We start from the raw sequence: 16371 nt of genomic DNA on the forward strand, positions 1-16371 counted from the left end.
GAGGAAAGTGGCGCTCCTTCTGTCACATCTTATCAGTACGTTTAATTAACCACAGGCAACATTTGCCAACGTGAATTCCAGACTGGGAGCACGGAGTGAAGTGTTCTGGCAAATTCTTGGCCACATGAGACTCTAACAGCTTGCTCTGGATGGCCCCAGATGGGAAGAGTCTGTCCCTTTGGGCTTTCCAACTGGTGAGGCGCTCCTGCCCACCGTTCCTCACATAGGCTCACTGGTTTGCAGGAGAAAATGCTGTTGCAACTCTTCCTTCTAGGGTCGTCACTGTGCCCTTCCGGGGGGCCTGGACATCTGACACTGCAACGCAGTCCTGCTCAAGGGTTTCCAGCCTGAATCCTGGGCAGAAGCAGCGTCCTGCCTTCCTGTGCCTGACTGTGAGTGAGGGACAGTTTCCTTATTGGCAAGGCTCTGCCTGTGTTCCTCCTAGCTGCTCAGCCTGGCTCGATGTATAAGGAGAGAGGAAAACAGTGCCCATGGTAACCCCTGAAGGTTGGCTACTGTTTCATCTCAAATTGAACCATTTCCAATAGTCTTTCAGCAGACTTGACTTAGTAGTTTTGGAATCTGTGGATTCCATCTGGGCAAAGTCAGAGAGCCCACGAGGGGCCCTGGGCTCTATGGAGTCAACCTTGCTGGCAGGCCTGGGCCGCTGTCTTTGGGTGTGGCGAGTGCGGAAAAGTGATGAGCTGTATCCGTGAGCGGGAACGAGCCCTGCGTGGTGGAGAGGAGGGGTCAGTGGTGAGAGGACTCATGACGTGTGGGGGAGAGGGCCTCAACTGCACTCAGAGGGGAGTCCAGCCGTGAGTGATGGGGAGGGAAGGACTGTGCCTGGGGTCCAGCCGAGGCCTTGCAGGCTGCAGACCTTCTCCCCACCAGTGCGTGATCCCTGCATCATCTAAGACTCATCTGCAGGCAAACACCTGGTACCTGCCGGGGCTTCCGTTTGGGATCCAAACCAATGTGAGAATGAGTCCAGAGCTGGGGGTCCAGCAAGAGTGAAGGCTGACTCCACTGAAGGCTGGTTCAGGCAGAATCACTTAGGACTTTTCATTTCAAGAACCCAAAAAGCCAGCTCAAACTGGTTTAAATGATGAGTGAGTGAGTGAATGAAGGAATAAATGAATAAGGCCTGGGGGGCAGCAGGGCCGACCTGCCCGGGCACCAGGCACATAGCCAACTCCCGTCGGAGGAGAGGCCGGGCCTGAGCAAGGGCCAGCTTCAGCGGGGCCAGCGGTCACGGAAGGCTCCAGTTCTGTGGGGCACTGGTCTGGAAGGTCTGGAAGCCCGGGAGTCAGGCTGAGGCCGGGCCCCACCCACTGCCAGGGCAGCTGGGACAGGAGAGAAGCGTGTGCCACTCAGGTGTTTAGGGCTCACCTCTGGAGCAACACGATCTGGGGTTTTGGGCGACACCGGCTCTTAGGAAGGATCGATGAGCCCAACATCCGTCCATTCACTGTATTCTTTTTATCTTTTCTCCCAGGCAGCAGATATTCATGAAGGTGGCCTGTCAGGGGCCGTGACAGGCCGACCACATCCCTGACTGGCCCTGTGGAGTTCGTAGCCTAGAGAGGGAAACAGAAAAACCAACAGGCTCTTCCCTCCCAGAGTGACAGGGGCAGCATGGGGGGCGCGAAATGCAAGGAGCTGAGAGAGAGAAGCGAGGGGCATCTGTCCCTGTCTGGCGGTGATCAGAGAGGGCTGCCTGGAAGAAGTGATACCCAGGCTGAGGCCTGAAAGGCCTATGGCAAAGAGCGATGTGAAGTAGGAGGGGAGGGGTGTCCGAGGTAGCGGGAGCAGCTTCTGCCAGGCCTAGAGGCAGGAGAGAGTGGGCGAGGAGCCCGGTATCTTGCTGTGCTTTGGGTCCTGGCCCTCCTCCCCAGCCCGGGAGATGGAATTCTGTCCCTCCTGTCTCCATGGTCCTGCCTGCTGACAGTCTCCCTCCTGGTGCCCATGGCCTCGGGCCTGGGGGAGGCTCTGCTGTGGGGCTTGGGGCATCAGAAGCATGGCACCAAGGGGGCCCTGACTGAAATCCCTGGTGTGTCCTGGAGGCCACCTCGGCCCAAGCACCCGCAGCCTCTGGGCAGGGCCCGGTCTTGCAGAGCCTGCACAAAACACGGCGCTCAGAGGCCTGAAGGCAGGCTTCTGGGATTTACATTTTGGGAACCCAGACACGACACAGCTCTCCTGCCTTAATTCCAGGATGGCAGAGGGAGAGGGGAGAGTCCAGCTGGGCATGCACGTGGGTGCCGGCTGGGGCAGGGGCCTCTCAGCGGCTGGGGCCCCGCCTGCCAGCGACCTGGGTGCAGAAGAAGAGCAGCGGGGTTTATTTCCCTCCTGACACCCGGCTGGGACGCCAGTCATTCCACCTGCCCCTCACTCGGCGGAGCACCTCGGTGCAGAGGAAGGAGGGCGATGCATCAGACAGTCACGAGCTGCACGGCCCGGAAGGGGGTGCGAGGGTGGCAGGCGTCCTGCCCACGGCTCCTGCCAGCCTCGCAGCCTCGCTGGCTGAGGATCAAACGGCGCAGACGTGGCCCGGGAAGCAGAGTGGTGGGCAGGCGCCTTCTCGACGCGCGCGGCCCCCCAAACCTGAAAGCGAGCTCCGGGAGTACCAGAAACTGACCACAAATGAACATTGCTCCGTGGTGAGTGGCCTTGTGCCAGGGAGGTAAGAAGGTTCTCATGAGCGCAGGTCCTTTTCCAAGCAGGAAGGGGTGGTTTTTACATTTTTGCCCTCTTCCGCATCTCTCTGAAGCTTAAGGCCTGCTGCGCGCCAGGTAGGGGGAGGAGGTGTCAATGTCTGTTTGACCATCTACAGCGTTTAGGGAGCTGCCAGCAGGAAGGACGGGGACTTGGTGACGCTGGGCTTCATGCTGGGTCAACTCGGAGGGTCCTGTTCCCGTCAGCCGTGCAGCCCCTGCATCTCCCCAGGGCACCTCCGTGGCCAGGCGTGTGGCTGGCCTTTGGCAACGCGAGCTCAGATTTGCTTTCTTTTGCTCCGGCGCTTCTGGGTGCTCCTCCGCGAGCCTGTCTGCTGCACCTGCCCGAAGAGGGAGGATTTGACAGGGGAGGTGACAGGGCTGCCTCTGCAGGTTGGGCGCTGGGAGGCTGTACACGTGGAGGGGCCACTGGCAATAAATCTTGGATGGAGTCAGCAGTGGACTCGCTTGGCGGGCAGGGCTGGGTGAAAGGAGGCTGGGCAAGGAGACAAGCAGCAGATCTCAGCCCAGGCTCTGCAGTATTTGTATTGAGAGCTGTTAGGCGGAGCTCCTTTAAAAGGATGTGGAGGGAGTTGGCGTCATCTGGCAGATACCACAGGGCTTTACCGGCGAGAGGTCAGGGGAGGGAGGTCATGCGGTGTGAGCGGGGCACCGGCTCTCTGATCTTCTTTAGGCCGGAGCTGGGAGGTCAGAGGGCATCTCAGGCCCTGGGCAGCTGGATGCAGTCTTGGTGTGAGTGCAGATCTGGCCCCTCCGCTTAGTAACTGGGCAAGTGGCCCAGGTGACTTGAGACTGGGTTTCCCCATTGCAGGATTGTGTAAGGTAAACAATAACAGTGCCTCCCGTGTGCCAGGCCCTTTGCACATCGCATCGCACCTCATGCGATCATCGAGTTCATTAGCTCCCCGAGCCCAGAGACCAGGAATCTGGACCGAGTCTGTCTGGCTCTTTCCCCGGCACCGTGTGGCTCTCATGTGTGTGACCACACCCAGCTCTGCACTTTACATGCAGTAGGTGCCCAGAGATATTAGCAGGAACCATCGCCCTCCTTCCCTCCCCGAAGGCTCTCTTTCCTCCACCCTCTGTGTACGCTCAGTACAGCACACACCTGTCTCGGCCTCACCTGTGTGCAAGGCTGGGCTCCCTTCCCGCAGGGCAGCCCCGTTATGGGAAGCTGCTCCCCACACCCTGGCTGCAGCCCCCCAGAGTGTGGCCACGTCGTGAGCTTGTGCTAACAGAATGTGAGTGGAAGTGACACACGTCAGTAGCTGATGGGGTTAACAAGTGGGTGTGCTGGGGGCGGGGAAGGGAGTCTTTTGATGGGTGCTGTTAGCTCTGCACGATGAAGAAGTTCTAGAGAACGACGGTGCAACAGTGGGGGAGGCACCTTTCGTGGAGATGGGGGGCCCAGGGAAGGAACAGCGGGTTGTTGGGTGAGACAGTCCCAGTTTGTTGACCCCAAGGTGGACAATGGCCCTTCCCATGGTCTGAGTCCATGTGCTGAGAATCAGCCCCTAGACTCTGCCCTTCTGTTTGAAGGGTCTGGAGCCTGTCACTGCCAGGGGTACCGGAGGGCCCCCAGAACGCCTGTGACAGCCCCACCCCTATGTCTCCTGTCCCATGGGTACCCGGCGGATGCTTCCTGGAGCTGATGATGGTTTGGGTCGGGGCGACTGCAGTCTGAATGTGCAGGACCGTGAGGTAAAGCAAAGTGATGCCGTGAACGCACGTACTCAGAGAACTTATTAGCTCTTGCGTTGCCTTGAAGATAAATCTATAGGATTTGCTTTGCTTTGTGGCATTTATGAGAAATCTACCTTGCAAATGGGTTTCAAAAATAACCTCTCTCACAGCTCTGCGTCATACTCACCTGTGGGGATAGGGTGTGGAAGTGTGTGCGTGGCCTGGAGGTCTGGGCCTGAGACCGGCTTGGGTCACAGCGGGAGGGACATGGCAGGACTTGGAGGTGTCTGCTGTGCCAGGGGCTTAGGCCTGGAGGGTCAAAGGCCAGGGGACACAGGCATCTTTAGTGGGTGGAGGAGCTCCTCTGGCACAGCGAACCCTCAGCATCAGGTGTGTCCCCGGCAGGGCTCCGTCGTGCTCCCCTGACCCTGTTGCCCGGGGCCTCCTTGTTCATCAGTAACTATGGGGACTTCCTTTCCAGCATTCCCGTGGGGACGCTGGCCATACCCCACAGCCTCAGCTGTAGAAGTGGGAAGTGGAGTCTGCCTGTCCTCCCAGCAAGCACAGGGCAGGAGAGGTGATGGACAAGCCTCTCAGACTGAAAGAACCGCTTCAGACTGCGACCGGCTTCTTCCCAGACCCCTTCCTCCCCCTGTGCCCCCTGACTGGGGCAACGGCCCCCATCTTCCCGAACATGAAGTCAACCCAACCCTCCATCCTCCCCACGGCCACATCCACTCGGTCACATGGCCTGCTGATGCCAACCCGGAAACGCTCCCTGAGTCTGTTCCATCCTCTCCTTCCCCCCAGCAGCTCTCCCCTGGGCTATGGAAATCTCTGAACTGGTCACCCGTGTCCAGTCTCTCCTTCCTCCACCATCTCCAGGAGGATGGTCCTGAAACCCATCTGCATGCCCGGTCACCACACTGATGCTTAAAAGCTTCCCTTGACCCCTTAATATCTACAAGACGAATTTTAACATTCCCACTTTATTCATGGAATGTTGCACCTTTGTGGTGTCCCAGGCCCATGTGCAACTCCATGTGTCTTCACATGTCACTCTTTCTGCCAGGAATGCCTTCACCTCTCCCTCTCTCTTTGTCTGGGAGGGTGAATCAACTGGCCTGGCAATGGTTAGGGCAGCAACGCCAGAGTAGATGACACCTTTGCGTGAGTGACACGGTGGCATGCCATTTGGTAAGGGGTTTGATAGGTGAGTGTGTGTTTGCGTGTGATGTGTACCCCTTGGCATGCCCAGCCTGGCTTCTGGGAGTGTCCTGTGGCAGGGCAGTCTTCCTCCTGCACCCAGTCTGGGCTGGAAAGTGCGTCATTCCTCCTTGGATGTCTAACCTGTAAGCTGGGCCCACGCCCGGGCTCTGGCTCCCTGCGGAACGTCTAGTCACACCAGCAGCACCGCCCAGCACGAGCCTTTGAGAAGTGCGTACGTAAGCACAACTTTATGGACCTGCTGGGCTGGCAGGTGCGGGAATCTGAGTGATTGCAATTTGCACAGGTTGACCCTCAGACAAGCGTGGTACCGATTATTTCTTGGTGAGCAGCTGTACCAGTCTTTTGTGGCATAATAACGGGGAGTCTGGGGAGCGAGCCTCTGGGAAGGCTTTGGCTGGGGATCTTTTTCAGCTGGCTCTGTCTTTCCAGCCGCTGTCACTCAGTGGGCACGAAGAGACCTCAGCCAGCTTCCTGGGGCCTGATGACAGCCAAGCTGCAACTCTTCCGGCAGCACCATGGTGCTCCATGCCAGGCACCTGGCCTCATCTCATCCTCCCTGCAGCACTAAGAGGTAGATGCTTTTATCCCTTATGAAAGCTGGGGACCTTAGTGGTTAGCAAGGGGCCTCCCAGGGGCTCGTGGCAGAGCTGGAATGAAACCTGGGCGTGTCTGACTCCCAAACTCTTGCCCTTCTGCCGCTGTGTCTGTCCCTGAGGAGTCAGGGGTGAATGCCTTTTGAACCTAGCTCCTTGCTTGTCTCTCCCACCTCATTCCCAGCCACCGCTCTCAGACACCCTGTGTTCTAGGTACATTGAGCTTACATCCGGGGAGTGCAGGGCAGCACAAACTCTGTCTTTTTTTTTTTTTTTTTTTTTTTTGCGGTACGCGGGCCTCTCACTGTCGTGGCTTCTCCCGTTGCGGAGCACAGGCTCCGGCCGCTCCGCGGCATGTGGGATCTTCCCAGACCGCGGCACGAACCCGTGTCCCCTGCATCGGCAGGCGGACTCTCAACCACTGCGCCACCAGGAAAGCCCAACTCTGTGTCTTTTATGTCACATGGACAGCCAACGCGTGCTAGAGGCTGTCTCTGTGTCAGAACGTGGCAGACGACAAAAAAGGCCATGGTTCTTTCCCTCCCCAGATTCACACCTCCTTGCCATGTTACTTTGGGAGCTCCTCATCCTTTTTTTTTTAAGTTATTGCATTATTTTATTTTTGTTTTTTTATTGATGTGTAGTTGATTTACAAAGTTGTGCCACTCTGCTGTACAGCAAAGTGACTCAGTTATACACACATAGACATTCTTTTTTGTATTCTTTTCCATTATGGTTTATCACAGGATATTGAGTATAGGTCCCTGTGCTCTACACTAGGACCATGTTGTTCATCCATTCTATATATACTAGTTTGCATCTACCAACCCCAAACTCCCACTCCATCCCTCTCCCTCCTCCCCTCCCCCTTGGCAGCCACAAGTCTGTTCTCTATGTCTATGAGTCTGTTTCTGTTTTGTAGATAAGTTCATTTGTGTCATATTTTAGATTCCACATATAAGTGATATCACATGGTATTTGTCTTTCTCTTTCTGACTTACTTCACTTAGTATGATAATCTGTAGTTTCATCCATGTTGCTGCAAATGGCATTATTTCATACTTTTTTATGGCTGAGTGGTATTCCATTGTGTATATGTACCACATCTTCTTTATCCATTCATCTGTCGATGGACATTTAGGTTGTTTCTGTGTTTTGGCTATTGTAAACAGTGCTGCTATGAACATAAGGGTGCATGTATCTTTTTGAACTACAGTTTTGTCTGGGTATATTCCCAGGAGTGAGATTGCTGGATCATATGGTAATTCTATTTTTAGTTTTCTGAGGAACCTCCATACTGTTTTCCATAGTGGCTGTACCAACTTAACATTCCCACCAACAGTGCAGGAGGGTTCCCTTTTCTCTACACCTCCTCCAGCATTTGTTATTTATAGACTTTTTACTGATGGCCATTCTGACTGGTGGGACGTGGTACCTCGTAGTTTTGATTTGCATTTCTCTAATAATTAGTGATGTTGAGCATCTTTTCCTGTGCCTACTGGCCATCTATATGTCTTCTTTGGAGAAATGTTTATTAAGGTCTTCTGCCCATTTTTTGATTGGGTTGTTTGTTTTTTTGTTGTTGAGTTGTATGAGCTATTTGTATATTTTGGAGATTAAGCCCTTGTCTGTGACGTTATTTGCAAATATTTTCTCCCATTCCGTAGGTTGTCTTTTCATTTTTTCTTATGGTTTCCTTTGCTGTGAAAAAGCTTGTAAGTTTGATTAGGTCCCATTTGTTTATTTTTGTTTTTATTTCTATTGCCTTGGGAGACTGACATAAGAAAACATTGGTACGATTTATGTCAGAGAATGTTTTGCCTGTGCTCTCTTCTAGGAGTTTTATGTCTTATGGTTAAGTCTTTAAGCCATTTTGAGTTTATTTTTGTGCATGGTGTGAGGGTGTGTTCTAACTTCATTGATTTACATGCAGCTGTCCAACTTTCCCAGCACCACTTGTAAAGAGACTGTCTTTTTTCCATTTTATATTCTTGCCTCCTTTGTTGAAGATTAATTGGCTGTAGGTGTGTGGGTTTATTTTGGGCTCTCTGTTCTGTTCCATTGATCCGTATGCCTATTTTTGTACCAATACCACAATGTTTTGATTTTTTTTTTTTAAGGTCTCAGCTCAAGTTTAATAAAACTACAAAAGACCAAAAGTGATGCCCTACTACTATGCACAGCAGTTTGCTTGCCCGATAATACATCTCAGGCCATTCCCTCCAGAGGAAGAAAGGCCGGCTTCCCCATCCCTGCAGGAAAGGCCTGTCCAGTCCCACACCACATCTTGGCTGAGTGCAAGGTCTTGTTTTAAGCATGACAATAGTACAAAAGAGGTTTTGTTCTCATGGCCACCTACTGCAGCCTGGCCCCAAAATGGCCGAGTGCTCACTTCTGCTTAGAGAAATATTCTTGGCTCTTCTGGACATCAGGCTTGATGGTATCACTGCCAGGCTTCCAGCCAGCTGGGCACACTTCCCCATGTTTGTCAGTAAACTGGAAGGCCTGAACTAGTCTCAGGGTCTCATCCACAGAACGGCCAACAGGAAGGTCATTTATGGTGATCTGTCGAAGGATACCTTTATCATCAATAATAAAAACGCCCCTGAATGAGATGCCTTCATCAGCCTTTAAGACCCCATAGTCTGGGCTTCCCTGGTGGTGCAGTGGTTAAGAATCCGCCTGCCAAAGCAAGGGACACGGGTTTGAGCCCTGGCCCGGGAAGATCCCACATGCCGCGGAGCAACTAAGCCCGTGTGCCACAACTACTGAGCCTGAGCTCTAGAGCCCACAAGCCACAACTACTGAGCCCACGTGCCACAACTGCTGAAGCCTGCACGCCTAGAGCCCGTGCTCCACAACAAGAGAAGCCACCACAATGAGAAGCCCGCGTATCGCAACGAAGAGCAGCCCCCGCTCGCCGCAACTAGAGAAAGCCCGCGCACAGCAACGAAGACCCAACACAGCCATACACAAATAAATAAGTAATCTTATTACAAAAAAAAAAAAAAAAGACCCCATAGTTCGGAGCAATGGTGCGCTTGGGGTCTGATATCAAGGGAATTTTCATGGGTCCCAGTCCTCCTTGTTTCTTGGGTGTGTTGATCCATGCCAGGTGACAGAAGTGAGAATCCACAGAAGCACCAATCACTTGGAAGTTGAGTTTCTTAAATTCTTCTTCCCCGTCACTGAAAGCAGTGATCTCTGTGGGGCACACAAAGGGGAAGTCAAGAGGGTAAAAGAAGAACACAGCATATTTTCCTTTGTAGTCAGATAGGCTGATATCTCTTTTTTTTTTTTTCCCGGTATGCGGGCCTCTCACTATTGTGGCCTCTCCCATTGCGGAGCACAGGCTCTGGACGCGCAGGCTCAGCGGCCGTGGCTCACGGGCCCAGCCGCTCCGCGGCATTTGGGATCTTCCCGGACCGGGGCACGAACCCGTGTCCCCTGCATCGGCAGGCAGACTCTCAACCACTGCGCCACCAGGGAAGCCCCAGGCTGATATCTTTGAACTGACCATCTGGCATTACAGCAGTTGCTTTGAACTGGGAGGCACGGTGCCCAATTTTGGCATTTCCTGAAGACATATTGTTATCAGCATTTCTCACAGACAAACCACAGAGGACAGTCAGGAAGGAGAGACACCACTGTTTTGATTTCTGTAGCTTTGTAGTATTGTCTGAAGTCTGGGAGATTTATGCCTCCTACTTTGTTTGTGTTTTCTCAGGCTTGCTCTAGCCCTTCTGGGTCTTTTATGGTTCCGTGTAAATTTTTGAATTACTTGTTCTAGTTCTGTGAAAAATGTCATGAGTAATTTGATAGGGATTGCATTAAATTTGTAGATTGATTGGGTAGTATTGCCATTTTAGCAATATTAATTCTTCCAATCCAAGAGCATGGGATATCTTTCCATTTCTTTGAATCCTCTTTTATTTCCTTTATTAACATTTTATAATTCTCAGTGTATAAGTGTTGCACTTCCTTGGTCAGGTTTATTCCTAGGTATTTAAAAAAAATTTTTTTGGTGTGATTTTAAAAGGTATTGTTTTTACATTCCCTTTCTGATATTTCATTGTTAGTGTAAAGGATGCAACGGATTTCTGGATGTTAATCTTGTATCCTACTACTTTGCTGAATTCATTTATTAGATCTAGTAGCTTTTGTGTGGAGTCCTTAGGGTTTTCTATACGTAGTATCCTGTCATCTGCATATAGTGAACAATTTTACCTCTTCCCTTCCAGTTTGGATACCTTTTATTTCTTTTTCTTGTCTGATTGCTGAGACCAGGACTTCCAATACTATGTTGAAGAGAAGTGGTGAGAGTGGGCATCCTTGTCTTGTTCCAGATTTTAGTAGGGAGCCTTTCATTCTTACTCTAGACTTGGCCATGAACTTGCTTTGGCCAATGTAACATCTGCAAACATGCTGCAGGTAGAAACTTGAGGAGCCTACACAGTTGGCTGGTCCTCTCTTGCTGCTCCTGGGACCCTGCCTCCTTGTGAAGAAGCATAGGCCAGCCTCCTGGATGATGAGAGTCCTATGGCCCAGTTACATCTGCTGCCTGGTTGACATTCAGCCAACTGCCAGACATGTAGGTGAGGCATTTTAGATCATCAGCCACCAGCCGACCACAATCTGAGCACAGACACATGAGTGAGCCCAGGAGAGGTTGGCTGATACTGCCCAAAGCACCAGAACTGCCCACTGACCCACAGAATTGTGAGCTAAATAAATGTGGGTTTATTTTTTAATTAAAAAAATTATTTATTTTTGGCTGCATTGGGTCTTCATTGCTGCATGCGGGCTTTCTCTAGTTGCGGTGAGCGGGGGCTACTCTTTGTTGCGGTGTGTGGGCTTCTCATTGCAGTGACTTGTTGCGGAGCATGGGCTCTAGGCACGCAGGCTTCAGTAGTTGTGGCATGTGGGCTCAGTAGTTGTGGCTCGTGGGCTCTAGAGTGCAGGCTTGGTGGCTGTGGCACACGGGCTTTGTTGCTCCGCGGCATGTGGGATCTTCCCGGACCAGGGCTTGAACCTGTGTCCCCTGCATTGGCAGGCGGATTCTTAACCACTGTGCCACCAGGGAAGCCCCATGTGTGTTGTTTTAAACCACTGAATTTGGAGTGTTTTGTTATGCAGCAAGAGCTAACTGATACAAGACATTATGTTTTAGTTACTATTGCTTATAACAAACCGCCTCAAACTTAAGTGCTTAAAACAATCATTTTATCTTGCTTATGGATGTGAATTAGGGATTTGGACAGGGCATGGCAGGAATGACAGGTCTCTGCTCTCTGATATCTGGGGCCTCAACTGGAAAGACTCAAGGGCTAATGATCTGGAATATTAAAAGATGGGGGCTGGAAGCATCTGGAGGTGTCTTCACTCACTTCTGGTAGTTGATATCGTCTGTTAGCTGGCATCTCAGCAGGGGCTGTCCGTTAGAGCAGCCACGTATGGCCTCCCCACGTGGCCTGAGCTTCCCCACAGCATGGTGGCTTCCAGGTAGCTGGGCTTTAATGGAGGCCCAGGGTTCCAAGGGGGAGTATACCAGCTAACAAAGGGGAAGGGAACTGCTTTGTATGACCTTGCCTCAGAATTTACTCAGCATCACTTCTGCTACCTTCTATTGGTCACAGGCCAGTCACAAGCTCTCTGCTCCCACCAGATTCAAGAGGAGGGAATTAGACTCCACCTTGATGGGGGAGTGGCAAGTTTTAGAGGAGCATATGGAGGAGGAAATGCATTGTGGTCACTTTAGGATAATATAATCTGCCACCCATCATCTCACCCAATTCTTACGACAACCTAGTGAGGTAGGTACTATCATTATCCCCCTTTTTCAGATGAAAAAGCCAAGGCTCAGATGGTTGGTGATGTGCTCAAGGGCCCGTGGTCAGGAACGTTGGAGCTGAGTCTAACCACTGCCCTCTACTGCCTTTCCTGGGCTGTCTTTTGGGACTGGATCTAGTGTCTCAGTCGACTTTTCACTCCTCTCTCTCAGCTTTGTGTTTTGTCTCCACTTGAATGGGTACATCTAACAAGGAGCTGCACTTCTCAGTGTCCCTCTCAACCTTGCTGGGGGTCCTCACCATTTCCTTAATGATTGCTTAGAGGCCAGGGGTCTGTTATTGTGGGGGAGGTGGGTAGGGACACAAAAAACGTGCTTGACTGATCACCACCCGTCCTCCTTCTACAAAAACAGATGAAGTTTGAAGGTACCTAGTAGGCAACTTGAATTTAAATCCTAACAGGATGGAAATAGGGGTCGTATCTCTGGTCTTTAAAAGATTAATGTTCTGTGTTACAAAAATTATTACCACGTGAGTATTTGCAGTCCTGTTTTCTACTCTGACCCCCTCCCAGCCCACTAAAAATTCCAACTTTGCCCACTGACATCTCCCTCCTCCATTCTTAGGGGAAAAAAAATGGGAGGATCCATATTGATCGCAGTGTTCTGTGAAGTTTTAAAAATAACTTTTATTGACATATAAAATACACGTATGGTATGTGTTGATGGCCACAATGTCCATTAGCAGGAGGATGGAATAAGGCTGTCAGATAAAAGACAGAATAGTCTGTTAAATTTGAACCTTGGATAAACAACAAATACTTTTTACTGTGAGCATTTTTTTTTTACAGCATTCCAAGTACTTTAATTTGTGACCGAGCCAAAACAAATAAAAGAATGATCAAAATATTCTTCTCATTGTAAAGAGTGATCATATTTGAGTTTGGTTTCTTTCCCCTGCAGGTATTGTGAACACCGATAATTTCTGAAACACAAATCGTGACCTGGATACTTGCAACAAACTTTTATAATCTCTGCCTGAATAAGAAGTGAATAAGAAACATACTTATAAAGTATGTTGACTATACAATGTGATATGAGCATGTCTCACAGTGTACAGTTTGATGAATCGTCACAGAGTGGACACATGTGTTTCTTGTGTTTCAGATCAAGAAACAGAACATTCAGGCTCCCCAAATGTCTCTTGTGTCCTCATCCAGGAGCTACCGATCCCCCCACTATCCTGACTTCTAATAGCAGGGGTGAGTTTGCCTGTTTTTGGATACTATATAAATAGAAATACCCAGTTTGGATTCTCTTAGGCTTTTGTTCACCATTATGTCTGTGACATCATCCATGCACAGCAGTAGAGCATTTTGGGTAATATTACTGTGTAGGACATACTTATGCTAAAATATTATTTGTTGTTTATCTGAAATTCAAATTTTACTGGGTGTCCTGTATTTTATTGGGCAACCTTATTCCATTCTCCCGTTAACGGACATTTTGTAGTTTTCCGTTTGGGGCTAATATGAACAGAGCTGCTACGAATATTCTAGTACCTGACTTTCGGTGAACATATGGACTCGTTTCTTTTGGGTATTTACCTAGGAGCGGAATTTCTGGGTCATAGGGAATGCATATGCTCAGCTTGGTGTATACTCCCAAGAGGAGTTCCAAATGGTACCGATTTACACACCAGCCAGCAGTGTGTGAACGTTCCAGTTGCTCTGCATCCTCGCCAATACTTGGCATTTTCTGTCTTTTTCATTGTAGTCATTCTAGTGGGTGTGTTTGGTTTAATTTCACCTGTTTTAATTTGCACATCCCTGAGGACTCCTAAAGCTGGGCCCCTTCTCACCTGCCTGGTGGCCGTTTGGGCCTCCTCCTTTGTGGGCATTTATTTATTTTTATTATTTTATTTTTTTGGTCACACTGCATGGCTTGTGGGATCTTAGTTCCCTGACCAGGGATTGAACCCAGGCCCTAGGCAGTGAAAGCTCGGAGTCCTAACCACTGGACTGCCAGGGAATTCCCCCTGTGGGCATTTCTTATATCGCTGGGATACAAGTTATTTGTCAGATATATGTCAACTCTCTTTTCTTGGGGAGTTTTAGGGAACAGTGAGAGAGGATTTCTGGCTAGCTGCGGGTCTTGTGGGTGACTTAGAAGAATGCGGTGGAAGGAGGAGTTTGATAAGAATTGCTCTGCATAGTGAGCTGGATCTCCTCAAAAGGGCTTTGAGAAGCGCACGTGAAGACCGCACTGTGCTTCTTTGAATCCTTACTCATTCTGAGACTGAGCAACTCTTAGATATAGTCAGATCTTGACACGAGGGTGCAGCTAACTTTCCATTGTATTGAGTTTATAACATGTCTTGGGAAACCTGGGTGGTTAGAAGCATGTCTAAGAAATTTGTCTAAGAAATTTGTATATGTCCCAGGGTAGACTCTACTGAGGGGAGAGGTCATCCCTAAGAGAATGGAGATTTTTATTTTTCATAGAAGGATAAAACGCTCCCCCCCGCAAGAACACACACTTGATAAGAATAAAATACGTAGTATTTGAACACTAGTGGCATCTAAAAGGTCCACTTCATTCATAAATCAAGGCTGCACAGCACATGACATTTATGGCAACTCTTGCTGGACGAAATATTAAAATTTGTAAGAATTGTAAATGCTGTCACACAGAATGCTGCAGTCACTGGGCATAATTGATGACTTCCTCTTGGATCTATTGAATAGATTAATTTCATTGCTATACAGATGATATTAATATGTTTTTATAATTAATTTAGTTCTGAGAACTGCTTTGGGTGCCAAGATTTCACTGGGGGGAGAAAATGGCTCAAGGTAAAAGGCGGCACAGGAAGAGTAATTTGGAAATCAAATAAAGCCTAACACTCGAATAGGAGACAGCAGGCGTGGAGGGATCTTGTCGCAAAGGGAACACACCAGGCAATTGAGGCGGATATCAAGCCAGAATTGTGTATTTCTGAAGTGGCCCATTTTCCTGGGGATTCGTCGTGTCCCGAAGTGGTGGTTTAAGAATGGGGTAAGTGGAAAGCCTCCCTCTTCAGTGGGGTTCGTCGGGTGCTCTTGAGACTGGAGCCTTCCGCCTACAGAGCTGGTCTCAGAACAGTGTTCTGAGGGGGTCCAGGGAGGGGCATCAAATTATCAAGGATGTCGATTACTCAGAAAGCAGGCTCCCGCCCAGCGGCTTCTTTACAACTAAACACCAAAAAACAAAACAAAACAAAACAGCAACCATTTACGGAGCCCTTTCTTCTTGCCAGGAATGGCACTAAGTTCTTTGCATCTATTGTGTCAACAGGATTGTCTCTTTCCTCCTTGAAAAAATAACCTTCGACTTATTACAAAGTAATGCATGTTTGGGGGTTATTCTTTAGAAAACATAGTTGAACAATTCAGCCATGCTTTCACCGCCGGGGTGTGCCATTCCCAGGGCTCCGTTTGGGGTGGCGGCTGGAAGCTGCAGCCCGTAAAGTGGTGGATGTTGAGCCATGGACTGTTTCCCAATACTTTCCCCTTTCCTTAAAAGGATCCCCCCCAAACGTGGAGAAGTGCTTTGCTTGGAGAGAATCTCTTATATTTCCCCCTCACCCAAGTGCTTAAGTGAAGTATAACACTTAGACATGGCCTGATTTAAAGAGTCATATTTCATGAAAAAAATCTCCTAAAGCATGGTCAGTTCAGATGCAATTGCGGGAAAGAGAAATGATCTTACTCTAATTTTTTTAAAAAAATTAATTATTTTTTTGGTTGCGTTGGGTCTTGGTTGCTGCGTGCGGGCTTTCTCTAGTTGCGGCGAGCGGGGGCTACTCTTCGTTGCAATGTGGGAGCTTCTCATTGCGGTTGGTGGCTTCTCTTGTTGCGGAGCATGGGCTCTAGGCACGTGGGCTTCAGTAGTTGCGGCACGCAGGCTCAGTAGTTGTGGGTCTCCGGCTCTAGAGCGCAGGCTCGGTAGTTGTGGCGCACGGGCTTAGTTGCTCCACAGCATGTGGGCTCTTCCCGGACCAGGGCTCGAACCTGTGTCCCCTGCATTGGCAGGTGGATTCTTAACCACTGCGCCACCAGGGAAGTCCGATCTTTCTCTAATTTTGAGAAGCACGAGTTTAGGGCTCTGAATACACACAGCGAATTCCTTAGGAGCTGATGTTAAACAACTGGAAAGATTAATTGGAAAAAAGGATCCCCAAACACAATTTCCCCTGATTTACTGTTTCATCAATGCAGTCAACCCTGACTGAGCACCAGCTACATGCTAGGGCTGGGAGGCTGCTGGTGGGGCTGCGTGGGGGGTGTGTGTGTGTGTG

At 50.0% G+C, this 16371-nt stretch overlaps 1 protein-coding gene and 1 long non-coding RNA gene across 3 annotated transcripts in view; one reads left to right on the plus strand and one right to left on the minus strand.

The window, feature by feature from the left end:
• The window catches only part of LOC307175271, a 119842-nt gene that overhangs the window by 49239 nt on the left and 54232 nt on the right, over positions 1-16371 (plus strand). The gene's annotated exons all lie outside the window — the stretch shown is intronic.
• LOC307175130 (peroxiredoxin-1-like) lies at positions 8592-9908 on the minus strand. The gene is made up of 3 exons (XM_079900005.1): positions 9762-9908; positions 9279-9529; positions 8592-8899 (listed from the first exon to the last, which is right to left on the minus strand). Exons 1-3 carry the CDS (start codon positions 9829-9831, stop codon positions 8633-8635), a joined length of 588 nt encoding a protein of 195 aa, XP_079756131.1. The 5' UTR covers positions 9832-9908; the 3' UTR covers positions 8592-8632.

The sequence above is a fragment of the Stenella coeruleoalba genome (assembly GCF_951394435.1).
Source record: "Stenella coeruleoalba genome assembly, chromosome: 16".
In the NCBI taxonomy this organism is placed as follows: domain Eukaryota; kingdom Metazoa; phylum Chordata; class Mammalia; order Artiodactyla; family Delphinidae; genus Stenella; species Stenella coeruleoalba.

What these genes read in the sequence shown, in the direction of transcription:
- LOC307175130 (XM_079900005.1), bottom strand. Translation starts at nt 9,831, where the DNA reads ATGTCTTCAGGAAATGCCAAAATTGGGCACCGTGCCTCCCAGTTCAAA. An exon ending in AACTGCTGTAATGCCAGATG is followed by an intron (nt 9,530 to 9,761) that starts GTCAGTTCAAAG and finishes AAAAAAAAAGAG; the next exon opens with ATATCAGCCTATCTGACTAC. An exon ending in TATCAGACCCCAAGCGCACC is followed by an intron (nt 8,900 to 9,278) that starts ATTGCTCCGAAC and finishes CTGCACCACCAG; the next exon opens with GGAAGCCCAGACTATGGGGT.